This window comes from Myxocyprinus asiaticus, chromosome 32, assembly GCF_019703515.2.
Source record: "Myxocyprinus asiaticus isolate MX2 ecotype Aquarium Trade chromosome 32, UBuf_Myxa_2, whole genome shotgun sequence".
Classification (NCBI taxonomy): domain Eukaryota; kingdom Metazoa; phylum Chordata; class Actinopteri; order Cypriniformes; family Catostomidae; genus Myxocyprinus; species Myxocyprinus asiaticus.
The window spans coordinates 33,080,162-33,097,024 of record NC_059375.1 but is presented as its reverse complement, the minus strand read 5'-3'; the positions used below and the strand labels follow the sequence as shown (position 1 = coordinate 33,097,024).

The following is a 16,863-nucleotide window of genomic DNA, read 5'->3' as shown; positions in this document are numbered from 1 at the left end:
TGTGTGAAAGTGGCTAATGTTTGGGATTGACAACTGTATTTACTAACAGGTGTTGTTACATGCAATTGTTATTGCATGTAATCCAAACTCTGGCTCAGACCTCTCAGATTATAAAATTTAGGAGCATAATCAGTATATACAGGAGCATATACAGATTTAGGAGCATATTCAGTCAATTACCCAAAAGTTATTGCTGCTGGCTGATTGGTAATGTAATAAAACATTTAATCTATTGACAAGTAACTGTTATCTGATTATGCACATTTTAAAATGTAATGTAATCCAATTACAAGTACTTTAAAATTATGGAATACAGTTTAAATGTTAGTCGCTACCCAGCACTGACTATACAATTCGATGATGTTTGGCACCTACAAAACCATTTGGAAACATCCCCAAACAGAGGTCTCAGAGGAGAGACATTTGGGAGAGCCTGTTGGAAAGTCCACCCAGTACTTTCCAGATCACTCCTAAAATTTCCTCATTTTATCTTCTGTCACTCTTATGCTGGTTCACACCCTTCCTCTGCTCCCTTTTCACCCATTCATTTATCACACCATCCCTATCAGACTTTTAAAATACAAAAGTATAATTAACTAAATTTTTATAGTAATTCACTTATAGTATTTTAAAACTCTTTTACTGTTTCTCTCTCTAGGTTAGTGCATTTACCTTAAAAAATTTCCACTGTAAAAAGTGGGGGAAATAGCAGTTGTTACTTTGAATAAGGCACAATTTCTGTTGTCTGATTTAAATATTAAACAATATTTTTGACTGGAATAAAACGAATTAAGATTAAAGATTGGAATAAAACTAGATTACCACATGAAGCACATTTTTTTATTTTACCTGACAAAATATTTGTACAGTGTATCAGATGAAATATCATAACATTTACTAGAAATTAATTCACTTCACTTTGAGAGACATTTAAAACAGCTCTTTTTATTATGGACAAAATACAGTTAACAAATGAAATTTAAATTATTAATTTGACAATTATCTGAAGCTTTTATCCAAATTGAATAACAACACAGCATTACCGGGACAGCCCCCCTGAAGCTACCTCTGGTTAAGTGTCTTGCTCAAGGGCACAATGTTGATCATTCATGAACCACTTCCTTATGGGGTTTGAATCTACAACCTTTTGGTCAACATCCCTCATCTTTTAACAACAGCCTAAACCATTCCTAATGAAATTAGCAATTCTTTATACTTGCTTTTTCTCTTCTCTTCTTTTCATGTAAAAAAAAAAATAAAAATTCAGCTTCAACATGTGTTACTGCTTTGGTGACCCATGAATTTTCTTACATAGCAACATAGCTGAGCATTTTAGGATTACTCAGTCTCCATAACCTCATCAACAAACATTCATAATCAGATTCTTGAGGGACTACAGAACCAAGAACCATTCTCATGTTTCATTCTTTTCTAAATGTGTATTTGAGATTTGGAGTGCACCCTGCTGCTTGGGGGGGGGGGGGAGAGCAAAAGAAATATTTTATTTGAAAGGTTAGTCAGTGGGACTTTTAAAAACACAAGACTTTCCCTGGTGAGTTGAGTGCCCATAAATCCTTGAGACATTTCCCCATATTTCTGTGCAAAAACCATCTACCAAGACACACTATTGTGGGAGTCTGCAGACATGCTAAAATCAAATAACAAAAACTAACAACAAATACTGACCCTGAAGAAACCGAAGGCGGTTACAGAGCATAATATTAGACACTTAATTCAACATCAGAAAAATCAGACAAACATATCATCATTTGTCAACTATGTTGTTTACCTTTGTCTCATGTGTAGTTCTGAAAAATTCATTCAAGGTAGAAGAACAGTAGGCAGTAGCAGTTTTAACCACCATGCAAACCACGCAATTGCGTGGGGCCCCGGACGTCAGAGGGGCCCCCGCCCCGGTAGGAAAGCTCCCCAAAAAATGCTTGAGGGGTGACATGTTGTTCTGGGTACACGCATGAATACGCTGTTGTCAGCACTCTTGGAGCGGTTCACGTTAGAAGCCGCTGGGGTCGGGACAGCTGAGTTTTTTTTAAGTAGGGTTCGGGTTTGTAATTTATGAAAAAATACATAGGTCGTCCGAAATTGTTTCACGCACACGCTTTCACTCACAAATATGCGCAAACGGATGAGTTAGGGGCTATTCACACCGAACGTGTTTTTGCCTGCGTCTGCTCTGTTTTGCCATTGCTTTCCTGTGTAAACGCGCTGGACGAACGTCCATATCTGCTGCACTGCCTCTCTCGGTGTTTCTTCAGTGTCTCATGGAGGACTGGCACATTTTTAGACACTGTGTCAAATGAATAAGAGCTTCAGGTTTAAAAAATGCCGAGACACCTGCGTTCTGTATCAGTTGTTGAACTGTGTCTAGATTGGGTTTGTTTTAGCACAGGTGTCACAAAGATTTAATGTTCTGAACAAGTTTAGGTTGCAAAGAGGGGACTGTTACAATTATTCCAGATTGTTCTGCAACAAGCAAATTTCAGCTCTTGATAAACGGCAATGTTTTTTTTCCTTCTGCTCTAGTGTGCTGAGGGGCTGCCGTGCTTTGAATGTTTATTGTTAGTTACGAATGTTGCTTACAATGATTACATAAAATACGCAGGTAAGTAAATAAGACAGGAATATATTACTATTGTATACAACAAATCCTCAAAGTAAAAAAAATACTGTATTATATTATAATGGCAAACTGGAAAACAATAAATAATTGCCCATTTTCAAAATGGGGCCCAAGCTTGGTCAGTTGCTCAGAAATCGTAAACCCGCCCCTGACAGTAGGAGAGATGTGCGGAGTCAGGACTTTGGCAAGAATATGTGTGTCTTGTAGCGGGGTTGAGAATGAGGCACAGACAACAGCGGATTTTTAGGGTACCCGGAGGGGTGTTTATTACAAGCAAACAATGAATTTCACAAGTGAAGTGGTAGATGGAGAAACAAAAACGTAATGTGCTCGTGGAGTTCCTGTGTTCCGCTGTGTTTGTACTTGAGTCCTCGTGGGTGAGCGTGGGGAGTGGAAGAGTTCGTTAATCTGCGGCTCGTGTGGCTTTTAGTCCATTTCTGAAATTGGAGACAGAGAGAAATATTATTAGGAGTTTTTTCGTCGTGGCTCACCGTGTGAGTGTTCTGTGAAAATTTATATGGAGCTCTGTTGATGTGGGTGATTGCCGTCAACTGTTGCTTCTCCCATTGTTTCATCTGTTTCCAGGTGCATGTGATTGTGGTTGCCAAGGGCGACGCTGACTTCAGCATGGGAGGCTTCCCACACTCCCTCCCCCCCACCTTAGGCATCGTACTGGCCCTGTAGGGTGTATGAGAAAGGAGGCTGAATGAGGAGGTCAGTTGGGGGAGGGAGCTACTCACCAGATCTGACCCACCATGGTACATTCTTTAGAGGCCATCGAAATTGCCGTTCCTCAGGCCGGCCCGATGTTTTATGTTTTTTGGTAGACTTGGAGGGCTAGAAAGAACCATGTCATCCTGGCATTGGTTCCCTTTGCTTTCTCCATCCATTGAAGAGGGGCATCATCGGTAGCCAAGGTGAACGAATGTTCAAGGAGGTAATAGCCCCGCTCCAGGACTGCCCACTTGATGGCCAAGGCCTGTCATTCCAAGGCTGCATATTGAGTTTCCGCTGGGGAGAGTTTTCAGCTTAGGAACAGAATGGGGTATTCCTCGCCTCAAAACTCTTGGGAAAGGACAGCCCCAAGACTGGTTTCTGATGCGTTCGTCTGCAACACAAAAGGTAAAGATAAATCTGGGGTGTGAAGAATGGGTTCGGAACTTAGGGCTTTCTTCAAGGACCCAAAAGCTTTTTCGTCCATTCAACCTTCTCGGGCTGTCCCTTCCGGGTCAGGTCTGTGAGGGGAAAGGCTAGAGAGGAGAAGTGAGGTATAATGCAGCGGTAATATCCAACCAACCCCTGGAAATCACGTACCGGGGTCTTGGTGGTTGGCTGGGGGTAGTTGAGCACCACTGTTACCTTTTTTCTTGGGGCTTAATGAGTCCTCTTCCAATTCAGTAGCCCAGGTATCATGCTTCGCTGAGGCCGAGATGACACTTCTTGGGGTTGGCTGTAAGCCCAGCCCGCCTTAGTTCAGACAGCACCTTCCGGAGGTGGAGATGTTCTTCCCAGTTCTCAGTGTGGATGATGACGTCATCTAAGTAGGCTGCAGCATAGTTCTGATGGGGCCAGAGTAGGATATCCATCATTCTTTGGAATATAGTGGGGGCCCCATGTAACCCGAAGGGAAGGACCCGATACTGCAAGTGCCCACTAGGTGTGTTGAAGGCCGTCTTTTCTTTAGCCGAAGCGGTAAGGGGGACTTGCCAGTAGCCTTTGGTGAGGTCTAGGGTGGAAATAAAACAGGCCCTTCCCAGCCGCTCGATGAGTTCATCCACATGAGGCATAGTGTATCCGTCAAATGCAGAGACCTCATTCAGCTTCCTGAAATAGTTGCAGAACCAGAAGTTGCCATCAGGCTTGAAAACCATTACAATGGGGCTGGACCAGGGGCTGTGGGATTCCTCAATGACACCGAGCTTGAGTATCCTCTGCACTTCTCCCGCAATAGCCTGCCTCCGGGCCTCAGGCACCCAGTAGGGGCGCTGCCTAATGATGGTGTTGGCGGGGTGCGAATATCATGGGAGATAACTTGAGTTCAGCCCGGGGTCTTGGAGAACATATCCAGGAACTCTTGGAGGAGGTGTTTGAGGTCGTTCTTCTAGTCCAGGGCCAAGTGTTCTCCCAATGAGACTACGGGAAGAGTTTCATCGGCCAGAGCAGCAAGTCAGTGGGGTCCTGGATCAAACCACTTCTTCAGGAGGTTAATGTGGTAAATCTGTTCGGTTCTTCAGCGGCCCGGCTGACGGACTCTGTAGTTCACTGATCCCACTCGATCAACCACCATATACGGACCCTGCCAGGTGGCCAGGAACTTGGATTTGGCACAAGGGATGAGGAAAAGCACCTGATCTCCTGGGTGGAACTCCCGGGCTGGACCGCTCGATTGTAAACTTGCTGCTGAGCGCATTGGGCTTCCTGCATGTGTTCCTTCACCAAGGGCATCACTTTTTCAATCCTCTTCCTCATGTCTTGTACGTGCTTGATGACCATGCGGTGTGGTGAAGGTTGTTGCTCCCAGGATTCTCGGGAGCCTGTTGAGGCCTTGGGAACTTCACGGACACCGAACAGGACTTAGGGGATCATGAGGTCCCAGTCGCACCCATCCTTAGTGATCACTCTCCGCAGCATCCTCTTCAGGGTGTGGTTAAACCGTTCTACGAGGCCATCCATCTGGGGGTGGTACACCGAAGTGCATAGGTGGGAGACGCAAAGCAATTTACAAAGGTCTGACAGCAGCTGGGACACAAAAGGATTGCCTTGATCCATCAGGATTACTTCTGGAATTCTGACTCAGCACATTAGGAGGAACAATTCCTTGGATATGTTCTTCGAGGTGGCTTTTCTCAAGGGAATGGCCTCGGGATACCTCGTGGCATAGTCCAAGACGACCAAAATATACTCGTGACCCTGGGCCGATTTCGGCAGCGGTCCTACCAGGTCCATGCTGATGCATTCAAAAGACACCTCTATGATGGGCAACAGAATGAGTGGGCTTGGGGCCGGTCGCTGAGGGGCTGTCTTCTGGCAGACTTCGCAGTGCTGGCAGAATATTTTGATGTCTCCGGCCAGTGGAATCTTTCACGGACCCTTTGGGCAGTGTTTTGGGCCCCCATGTGTCCGGCCATGGGATGGAAGTGTGCCATGGTTAAGACGGTCTCAGTCCTTCCTTGTGGTACTTCCAGCAGCTGCTTTTGTTCCCCTCTCCTATCAGCAACAGTACAAGAGCCCATTTTCAACAATGTAGTGAGGAGCTGGGTGAGGTCCGGGTTGCCGGGGAACCCACCCAATTTCCCGAAGTTGGTTCCAGCAATGTTTGAGCCTGTCGTCCTCTCTTTGCTCTTGGCCAAACGATCCCCTGGCCGAAATCTACTGGAACAGATCAAAGAAGAAATTACTTGTGTTTCCGGACTCATCTTCTCAATCATTTTCCATTGCCATCAGCGCAGGGAGGGGGCTGGGTCGAGGTTTGGGTCGTCCAGTCCTCCGCTTGGTTATACTGGCTGGGATTGTACTCAGGAGCTGCTCTAGGCCCGGTCAGTCTGGTAGAGAACTGGTAGCTCCTTCATCACTCCGACCTTGAGTCACCAATTGCCAGGTTCAGCCACCACCATGACCAAAGCAGAGGGGAAGTACCGGGTGTCACCATGGATGCAAGTCGGGTCAGTCCGGTGGCAAGCTGTTCAGATATCTGTTGCTTGTGGAGTGTGACTTCAGCGAGACGGTGGATGAGGTCTTCCATAATTAACGAGAGAGAGCGAGCGTGGAATCTATGGGAACACAAAGAGAATTACATAGTAAGTAACTTTGTCTGTCAAACTGTAGACCAAGCCAGCATTCTCCACCAGTGTAATGGGGTTGAGAATGTGGCACAGACAACAGTGGATTTTTAGGGTACCCGGAAGGGTGCTTATTACAAGCAAATGATGAATTTCACAAGTGAAGTGGTAGATGGTGAAACAAAGACGTGAGGTTCTCCTGGGGTTCCCGTGTTCCGCAGTGTTTGTGCTTGAGTACTCGTGGGTAAGCGTGGTGAGTGGAAGAGTTCGTTGATCTGTGGCTGGTGTGGCTTTTAGTCCGTTTCTGAAATGGGAGACAGAGAGAAACATTATAACGAGTCTTCTCATCGTGGCTCACCGTGTGAGTGTTCTGTGAGAGTTTATATGGTGCTCCGTTGATGTGGGTGATTGCCGTCAGCTGTTGCTTCTCCCGTTGTTTCATCCGTTTCCAGGTGCGTGTGATTATGGTTGCCAAGGGCGACACTGACTTCAGCATCGGAGGCTTCCCACAGTCTGCACAGCTGAAGTGCTAGCGGCCCAATAAATGCCTGCCCAGCATCAGCACAGTCCTGCAAGCATTGGTGTCTTTCATTTGGTCCCTCTGTATAAAAGGCACATAGAACTGAAAATGAAAGGCTGGATTCTATTGAAAAACCATAATGATCAAATGCTTGGGTTTTACCATCAAATAAATATTCCAAGAACATTTTCTGCTTCATAATTCTGCAACAAACACTTTATTTCTGGCCATATGTTCCAGTAATATGTGCCCCTGATAAGTCTGGTAGTTCTGTTAATTAATTGAGACTACGGTTCTGTTCCAAAATGTACTGAGTTACCTTTGAAGACAGCATTTTAAGGCATCTTAGGTGTGGTCCCCAAGCGAAGGCAATTCCACAAGGTAGGTATCTTAATTTTTCTGTCTCCAAAGATACCTCGTTCTGGCCAAATTTTAAGGTAGCATTGTATGTATCCTTCTCCAGGCAGGCGATCTCAGAATGCAATGTGATAAGCTCGATGGAAAAATAAATCCAAGATGGTGGACAAAGCAAGATAAATTTTGATTATAAAAATCCATTCAATACTGCAAAGAATCCATAAAAATAGTTTAAAATAATAGAAAACTGACTATTTTATTCAAAATGTTTGTGTACTTTGTATATTTATGCTGATTAAAGTATACCCTAACCCTAAAACATTTTTTTTTTTTAAATTGTGTGATGATGCAAATTAGTGCCTGACCGATATATCGGTCGGCCAATATTATTTGATATTATCTGATCCGATACTAGCCTTTCACCGATATATCGGTATCGGCGTATATTTTACCGATATGCGCCGATATGACAACTTTTTTTTCAGAACATATAATGCAGAAAACAATGCTTTAGAATTGGTAACATAGCGTAGTTTGTCCAGCAGAACGCACTCCGACTCCATTGTTTACAGAGCTGAACTGACGGTGGCTCTGCAGACAGGGCGGAGTTCAGCTGTGTCATCACGGTAAGTTGTTAACTAGTCTGTTAAATACATACTGGAAACTTAATAAGTAATGACCCCATCATTTTCCCTTTTCAATATAACTAATATAACTAATATATAACTAATATAACGTTAACCTTGTCCCTGACATCCATGTCACTCACGTGTGTTTGCTATTAGCCAGCTATAGTTTGTCAGTGCAGTCAGTAATGTAGCAGATTGAAAGGTAAACATCAGAGCATCTTTTTGCAGCTCAGCAGACAACGGTGTGGTGGTGGATTTTGTCTGTTGAGTGTCAATTTCACGCTATGTTATTACCTAGTTGGTGAGACACAATGTTGGAAAGTAAAATAAACAATGTCCGTCTTTTACTCTCTGTGACAACGAGCTTATAGCTAACTAGCTAACTAGCTAATCACGTAGCTACTTTCATTGTTGTCAGCTGAGTGGAAGCTAATGAGTAAACATGTATTCACCAAACTGTTTTGTTCAGGATTCATAGTTTGGTACCCCCTTCAACCGAACAATTCCAGTCATGTCATTTCTAAAATGTAATATTTAAAAGTCTGGTTTTCCACCGTTGAAAGTTTCCCCAGAACTTGTATAGCAGAATACAGTGTAACACCGCTGCTGCCATTTATCTTGACTCGGCAGTATTAATATAGTCAGCATTTGCCTGATACTAAACATACAGTACTAATGTTTATTTAGCTATTTATTTTATTTGATTTATTCTTCATTTAAATGGTCAGCAATTTACTTATACTAAACATACAGTACTGATTTTTATTAAGCTATTTGTTGTATTTTGATTTATTCTTTATTTTCTCAGTGTTCATTTCTAGAATTTGTTGACAATGTATAATAATAATGTCAAATATTCTTTGATAAAAATATTTGTTTAAGAAAGCAGCCTTCTGAGTACCTTTGCATGGTCATATCGGTGCAAAATCTGTGAAAAATCCACATAGAAAAGGTCTGTTTTCATTCCATCTCAAAAATTTAATATATTGGCCACCATATCGGTAATCTGTGAATTTTCCCTCTCTAAAATCAGTATCGGTCTCAAAAATCAGGCTCTAATGCAAATGAATGCATAATAAATCAATTCATTGAATTAGACAGTTTGAAATGATTCACATAAATGCATCAAACTTACACATGAACATTGATTTTGCTACTGAAATTTAAATGGCAGATGCTATTAAAACATCTCCGTCTTAATGCTCTCATACTCGTGAGTCATGAGACAAGAAATGATAATGAAACTAGGCTAATGACACAAGTCTAACCACTAACCCAAACCTAAACATAAAGCGTAATCCCTTAACCCAAATCCTAAACATAACCATGATTTTAATTGGAAAATAACTTTTGTGTACCACAGAAGAAAGAAAAACATCAGGGTTTGGAACAAGACGAGGGAACCGTATTACAGGTCATTGACGTACATCAGTCATTTGTATGGCATAAATAAATATGGAATGAGTGACCAAATTTGTTAACAGACGTTTCTTTTATTTAAAATAAAGTGTTGAATTGGAGGCTATCTACAGTTTGATGCCTATATTGTATCGATTTGAAATTCTGTTTGTTCATTGGTTGGTCTCTAAGAGAATAAAAGTCGTACTTTTTCGTACAAACCAAATCGTAAGATATCTTGCGATTTCGCCATCTTGTACGAATTATTACAAGTTGTCATGAGACTGTTGGAATTAGAAACTTAATGGCCAAATAACAATTAAAATCATTGCAATATTAACAACATTGCTTAATTGTATCGGCATCTAAATAATCACAAATTTAAATGTAAATCGCTTAGCCCTATAATAGCACATACAAAAATAAAGAATTTTGTGTTGTCAGTGACCACCCATATGATCGATTTATGCACTCAGTAGGCATGTCATAAAATATCGATATATCGATTATTGATTGGCACCTTATTTTATTGATACATTTTTGAGGTATCGATATATAAACATTAGCAGACATTTAAATTAGAATCCTAATTTGCATGCTTTCCAATTCATTGTCAGTTGGCCTTCTGTTTAATGTAGTGTGGCGTAATAGCTTTGGGAGACCACAAGAGAGTGATATAACATTTACTGAAGCCGGTCCCACAACGGATGAGAACCATTGTGGATCTCATTTTTGTGCTTCTTCAAGAATGAACAAAGTGATGCTGATGAGTTTGCTGTTTAGTGTATGAAACAGGTGTAACTGCTCAAAATGTACAATTTGAAATGATTATGCAATTTCTCTGTAGCTTTGAAGAAGTTTCATTTAAGCTGTCAAAACACAAAAGACATACTTGTAACTGAAAATACATTGTGTTGGCTATCTGAAAGATACAAGAAATATCATCCAGTGATGGCTACAGTAAATAATCCTTGTCCTTTGATAATGATTTTTGTCGAATTTAATGGAAAACTGCAAGTTTCTCTCTGTGGCGCCGCTGTATTTTGAGCAGCCTCTGGAGACAGCAAGCAGCGGTGGCGGTGTTAGCGTACCTTCGTAGTAAATCATTCTTTCTATTTTTAGAGCATGCTATGTCATCTACCAGATGCGTCCAGTGTGTAGCCCCCTTTAAGTTGTCGCTCACACTTTCCCAAAGTTGTGTTCAGACATTGTACATAAGACTCCAGTGGTTGAATCCATACCTTCAGAAGCGATATGATAGGTGTGGGTGAGAAACCGATAAATATTTAAGTCCTTTTTTTACTATACATTTCACTTTCAAATTCTTTCACATTTTGAAGGTGAAAGTGAAAGTGGAGATTTATGGTATATAAAAAAGGACTTAAATATTAAATCCACTTAAGGATTACTTTTAAGTGGTCTTTATGTGAATTTTTGGAGCATCAAAGGTCAGGTCACCATTCACTTGCATCGAAAGGACAAAGAGAGTGGAGCTATTCTTCTAAAAAAATCTTCATTTGTTTTCAGCAGAAGAACATCATACATACCTGGGATGGCACGAGGGTGAGTAAATGACGAGAGAATTTTAATTTTTGGGTGAACTATCCCTTTAAGGACTGACTGCAAATGTTAAGGACTGACAGCCTCAATTTCATTTCTGGGTGAACCATGCATTTAAAAATTCATACACCTCTGACTTATGCACCTAAATGGAAAACTACACAAGGCACTATATTAAAATACTCATTTAAAATGTTTATCTTTATGGGACATATCATTACAATAGTTCATTGTGGCAGATTCTGTCTCTCATTTTTCATAAACAGTCCAAATGGGAAGTGGTCATGGCTGTTGGTTGTGACCGACCTAACACTCGTATCTCTAAGTCCCAGACGTCCCATGCAGGGAGACTGGTGTTTCATCTCAGTTGATCTTAAAAAAGATCAGCCTTTTGAAGATTTCTCCTCTGGAGCTTAAGATTAATGAGTGGAAGAGAAACTTTAGAAGAGAGAAAAAGAGCAAAATACTATGGCTGAAATCAATTTTCCATGATGAAGAAAGGGACAAAAAGATGAACTTAGTCTAATGTAACAAAATGCAGCAAACACACTACAGTACAATGTACAATTTGTGAATGCAAATGATTTATATACTGAAATATACAACAGGGTACAAAAGTTTGAGACTACTTTGAAAATTTAAAATGTATTTAAACATGCATGGAAATAAGGAAACGTTGTCCTGGAAAGCTTGAGGATTTTGAAAAATTGCAAAACTAAGAACATTTATGACAAAATAAATAGGAAATATTTAAGATTCTGAATCATTTATAGGTCAATAATCAAATGTCAAATCTGTGACATGTTAACTTACACATTATGATGTATGGAGTACATTTGCAATGGTGTTGTTTGCAAGAGATTATAAGTGAGAATGTGACTGTGGAAATTAAAGCCAAGGAAAGCATGTCATTAGGGGACACACCATAAAACATCTGTTTACCTCTCACTTCCTCAGTGAAACAGCAACCTCATCTATTCTCTCTGCAGGAAATTATAACAAATAGAGAATATACAAAAAGGACAAAACAGATGACAATGACCTTTTTAAGCCTCTGTTGTAATGTTTGTACTTGTAATTTTTTCTACAGAATGCATGCAAATTCTCTGTTTAAAGTGGTACGATAGACACGTGTGATACGTGATGATTGTTTTTGTGACAATTAAATCTCAATCTCACAGAATGTGAGGTGAATAAGCAAGACATGAGCCAACAGGTAAGGCCTTTACGTCAATGGCTAGAATCCCAGATGATACTCAATGAACAGCCTACGTACCATAAGCCCAAGATAGCCTTTCTTGGAGAGCTGTGTGCACTCACGTTGCAGTGACATGGTCTGTACTTGAGCATGAGAGGTCCTTGGGACTCAAAAACTCACTTAGTGACCACAGACCCCTACAAACCCCAAGCATCATGACACAGAGTAGTCACTATGCCAACCAGGAACAAATTCAGCATACAGTAGTATAATAATATCCGTCTGCCCCTCTGTTACCTCTTTTTCCATCCATCCATCAATGCATCCATTAATCTATTCATCAAATAAAGTGTTCTGTGCTCAGGAAACTGTGCCATTTGTGTGCAATGTGTGTCCCTGCGACTTACTACTTATTTAATTAACAGGATACTAAACTTAGTCACACTATTTGATAGACTCTGTCTAAATGTTATTTTTAAATGCTTGTTTTTCACCAGAATATCTGCCACGTCCCCACCAAGATTTAAAATGTTTTATGCCTTGTTTGAGGAAATGTAGAAATTGTCTTTGTCCCTGAACTTTCTGTTCAACCCTGTTGTGACATTTTCCCCCTTAGCCACATACTGTATTACGATTGGGTTAATGGTTAAAGAATTGGCTACTGAAAACTTTGTATTTGTTGAACACTACTCGGACATTGTGCATCTGCAATTCTATTGAACAAGGGTATATTTTTTTTTAATTAGATGCCATCTAATGGACATGATGTGCAAGTGCACAATTTGTTTCTAAATGGATTTTTCACCCAAAAATAAAATTTCTGTCATCATTCTTCCATTGAACACAACAGGAAATGCATAGCGAAATGTGCTTCAGTCACTATTCACATATTTTTTTCCATAAAACGAAAGTGAATGATGTTTGAGGCTGTCATTCTGCTTAAAGGAAAAGTTCACCCAAACATGTAAATTCCTCATCATTTACTCACCCTCATGCCATCCAAGATGTGTATGTCTGTCTTTCTTTTTCAGAACACAAACAAAGATTTTTAAAAGAATATCTCAAGTGAATGGTGATGACCAGGCCTTTGAAGCTCCAAAAAGCCAATATAGTCAGTATAAACATAATCCATTAGACGCCATTGGTTTAATCAGTGTCTTCTGAAGTGATACAGTTGGGTTTGGGTGAGAACAGACCAAAATGTAACTCTTTTTCCACTGTACATCTTGACAGCAGTCTCCTTGGCAATCATGATTTCAAGCTCAATTACACTTCCTACAGCACATTTTCGCATGCGTCAAGCACTAGGATGTGTAATCGAGCTTGAAATCAAGATTGTGCCTAGAGACAGCAATGACAAGATGTACAGTGAAAAGAGAGTTACATTTTGGTCTGTTCTCACCCAAAACCAGATGGATCGCTTCAGAAGACATTGATTAAACCACTGGAGTCGTATTAATTACTTTTATGTTGACTATCTACTTTTTGGAGCTTCAAAGGCCTGATCACCATTCTTGCATTGTATGGATCTACAGAGCTGAGATATTTTTCTAAAAAAAAAAATTGTTTGTGTTCAGCAGAAGACAGAAAGTCATACACATCTGAGATGGCATGAGAGTGAGTAAATGATGAGAGAATTTTCATTTTTGGGTGAACTATTCCTTTAACCTCTCTTTTTGTGTTACATGGAAGAAAGAATGTCAAAGGGGTTTGGAATAACAAGAGGATAAGGAAAAAATCACATAATTTTCATTTTTGAGTGAGCTATTGCTTTAAAACTGCCAGCCAAAAACATCAACCCAGGTGTCACTTCTTCTGCACTTAATCTGGATTATTAAATCTGGCTACATTGGTATATTTTCTATTCTTTGCACAACTGTGAATGATTTAACATGCCATTATGTGGACACCATATCTGTCTTAGTTAAGTATTAATTTAGAGGAAATCTGTTGTTAATACAAGCCTGCTAAAGTAGGGAACGAAAAGTACATAAAAGTAGTATTTACTAGTAATATCTTTAAAGTAATAACTCAGATCGGCCTCAAAATAGATTTTAATATGTGCAGCTGCCATTGTAAACAGTGATTTGCAGCTCACAAGTAAACCCAAAAATGCATAGACAGCAAAAACTTTGGCAGGGAGAAATACATGAAAAACAAACCTCCCTTCAGTCTATTGCTATCTCTAACTGGAGCAACAAACTGATGGGAAGGAGTAATCTGCATTGAGAGGTAAGCTGAGGACAGACTCAGAGGTTTCCTGTGCAGCTTTGCTCCTTCCTGGATGTGACACTTTGCCACGTCTGCAGCTGTAATCGTGGCAATGACAGACATATCCCAGTCCCACATACTGTACCTGTCCATATACAATGGTTTAGTCAGTGGATAAAAATGATCATTGGCAGTCAGATGTGACAAGGGAAGAAGTGCATCTCACTTTTAATGAACTAAGTAGCATTACACTGAAACATTACTGAAAGCCAACTAAATCTGTGCATGATGACACCACCTCATTTGATGTTAGGATAACTCTGTCTCAACATGCTGTCTGAATCAAGCTTCACATATTTATTTCCATTTAGGACTAATATTATGCAAAGCTTTTTAGTAATCAGACACCAAGATTGCAAGACTGGAGAAAAGGAGAGGAAAAAAACTCATTTGGCCTACGTGACAGCAAAACAGTCATCTTGTTCACTGTGTGACTTTGTAGTTTTCATTTTACAGCACTTTGGTCTACTTTTGTAGTCATTAAAGTTTTTTATTACATGGCTCTCTCTGGAACACTTGATTCTGAATGGTCAATCGTGCCATTCTAATAAAATAGTTTTGTGTATGACCACAAAACTGTATATTTGACTGTTGTACACTTTGCTAGTTTTATGTCGTAGCACTCTGTGGTCTCTTTTCTTCTCACATAATAAAACAATTTCAACTCAAATGAATATTTCAAGTCCATTTACATGTGTGTACTTATTTGGTAAGTAGTCATGTAATAAGCAGGACAGTGTGCATTTAGCGGGTCACTATCGACTGACTATACATTTACCCTTAAATATAAATACATTTGACTTGACAAACATAGTGGAGAGGCTCACCCTTCATTCACTGACTGATCTGAAAAGCGAAATCTGAGTGATCCTTATAATTATTCACGCAGCAACCACCATCAATACCACAAAACATTCTTTAATCAGAAAGAGACCGTAATGATAAGTAGTCATTACTTATGTGAATCAAACCACCTTTGAAATGACAATGAAGAACTCTGCAAATGTTCCTGCTGCTCATGAAATCTTTTCATTTTCTGGTTCACATGAGTTTAGCCTTCAAGAAAACCATTTGGTATAAACTTCTAAAAGAGCACTGTATTTTTCACTGCTTTTGAACAGGTGTCATTTTAGCCAGTTTGCATATTCACCCAGATGCTCACATTTAACCACCCTGTACAAGTTATATTTGTGGTGTGTCTTTTGTTTTCAAACAGGAAATCCTGTAGCATCATTTCTGCTACTCTGCAATAAAAATTAAAAAAACTAATAAAATAAAAAAGCAATTAAATGGAAAAAAAAAAATGTGTCGGTATATGCACCATATAGAAACAAAATCTACAAAGTATACCATTTGAAGCATTTGTGGTTAAAAGAAAAATACTTGTATAGTAGATAAAGTCATAAAGTCACCTCCAAACAAAAGCTCCCTGACATAAATACACATCATCACAACTAGCAGCACTTAAGTGAATGAAATACATTTTGTGGCAATTAAATCCTACTTTCAGCCTCAAATAAACCTTAATAACATTGTCTTTATCTAATTCTCACAAAGAGAGAGCAAATCATACTTTGACACACACAATAACTTTAGAAGGAGAAGAAAAAGAATGCAAATAGAGACACATTGGGACAGCTATAGATACACACAACCCAAATGTTTGGCTCAGTTACAACTTAAAAAAAAAAAATGTATTAACTTACTGTACATATGGACATGTGTTACGTCATGTCACTGTCACCATTCACCATGTGTTTACATTACTTTGTCTTATTCCGTGATTACAGTACTTTTTTCACTAGTATTTTATTTGAAACTTAAATACCATGTCTAAAAAGAAATGTAATCTTACCATAATCGTCCGCCTCCATCCTGCAAAACTCTCTAGTCTTCCACTACTAGTATCACGACTCAACTTCACTTGCCTGTTGCACCATAGCACTGTCTTTTTAACTCCAGGTAACTTCTGCTCCACTCACGGTGAACTCTGCACACACACTGGCTGTGGCTGAAAACCCATAGAGCTGCCTAACAAGAAAGTATTTTGAGGCGTAATAAGCGCGCTCAGTCAAATCATAAATGCTGCACGCGCCTTCAGTGCAAACTCCCCGCAGTCTATGTAGGAAACTTACTAGACTTTGAAGCACAACCCTCGTCTTTAAAGCTGTGAAGAGCAACAAAAGAACTAAAACCTGCTGAATATAGGAACTAAATAACTTAAAGTATGGTCAAGTGTGACGCTTTTACAATGAAATATTTTATATAGCGTGTTATCTATCTAATCTGTACTGTTTCCTTTCCTCAGTTTTTCCAGAGGTTATTTAGCAGATAAGGGCCACTTCTATTTAAATGAATGGGAGAAATTGGAACGCCCAACCAAAATGCTCTAGTCTAGCGCCCAACGGTCAACGGATGTAGAAAGGAAGTCCCGCCTTATGAGTAAAAGAGCCAATCACCTTTTAGATACAGACATCGCCTGTCAATCAACTCGCTAACGCGCATGCGCAGTA

The 16,863-nt window shown here is 40.0% G+C and overlaps 1 protein-coding gene across 1 annotated transcript in view; it reads right to left on the bottom strand.

Annotated features, from left to right (window-relative positions):
- cyth1b (cytohesin 1b) overlaps positions 1–16,652 on the bottom strand; it is a 91,679-nt gene extending 75,027 nt beyond the window's left edge. The window contains exon 1 of the mRNA XM_051667069.1: positions 16,206–16,652. Within this exon, the coding sequence (XP_051523029.1) occupies positions 16,206–16,224 (19 nt within the window). The 5' untranslated portion in view covers positions 16,225–16,652. The remainder of the gene's footprint in view (positions 1–16,205) is intronic.
- Between the last annotated feature and the right edge of the window lie 211 nt (positions 16,653–16,863).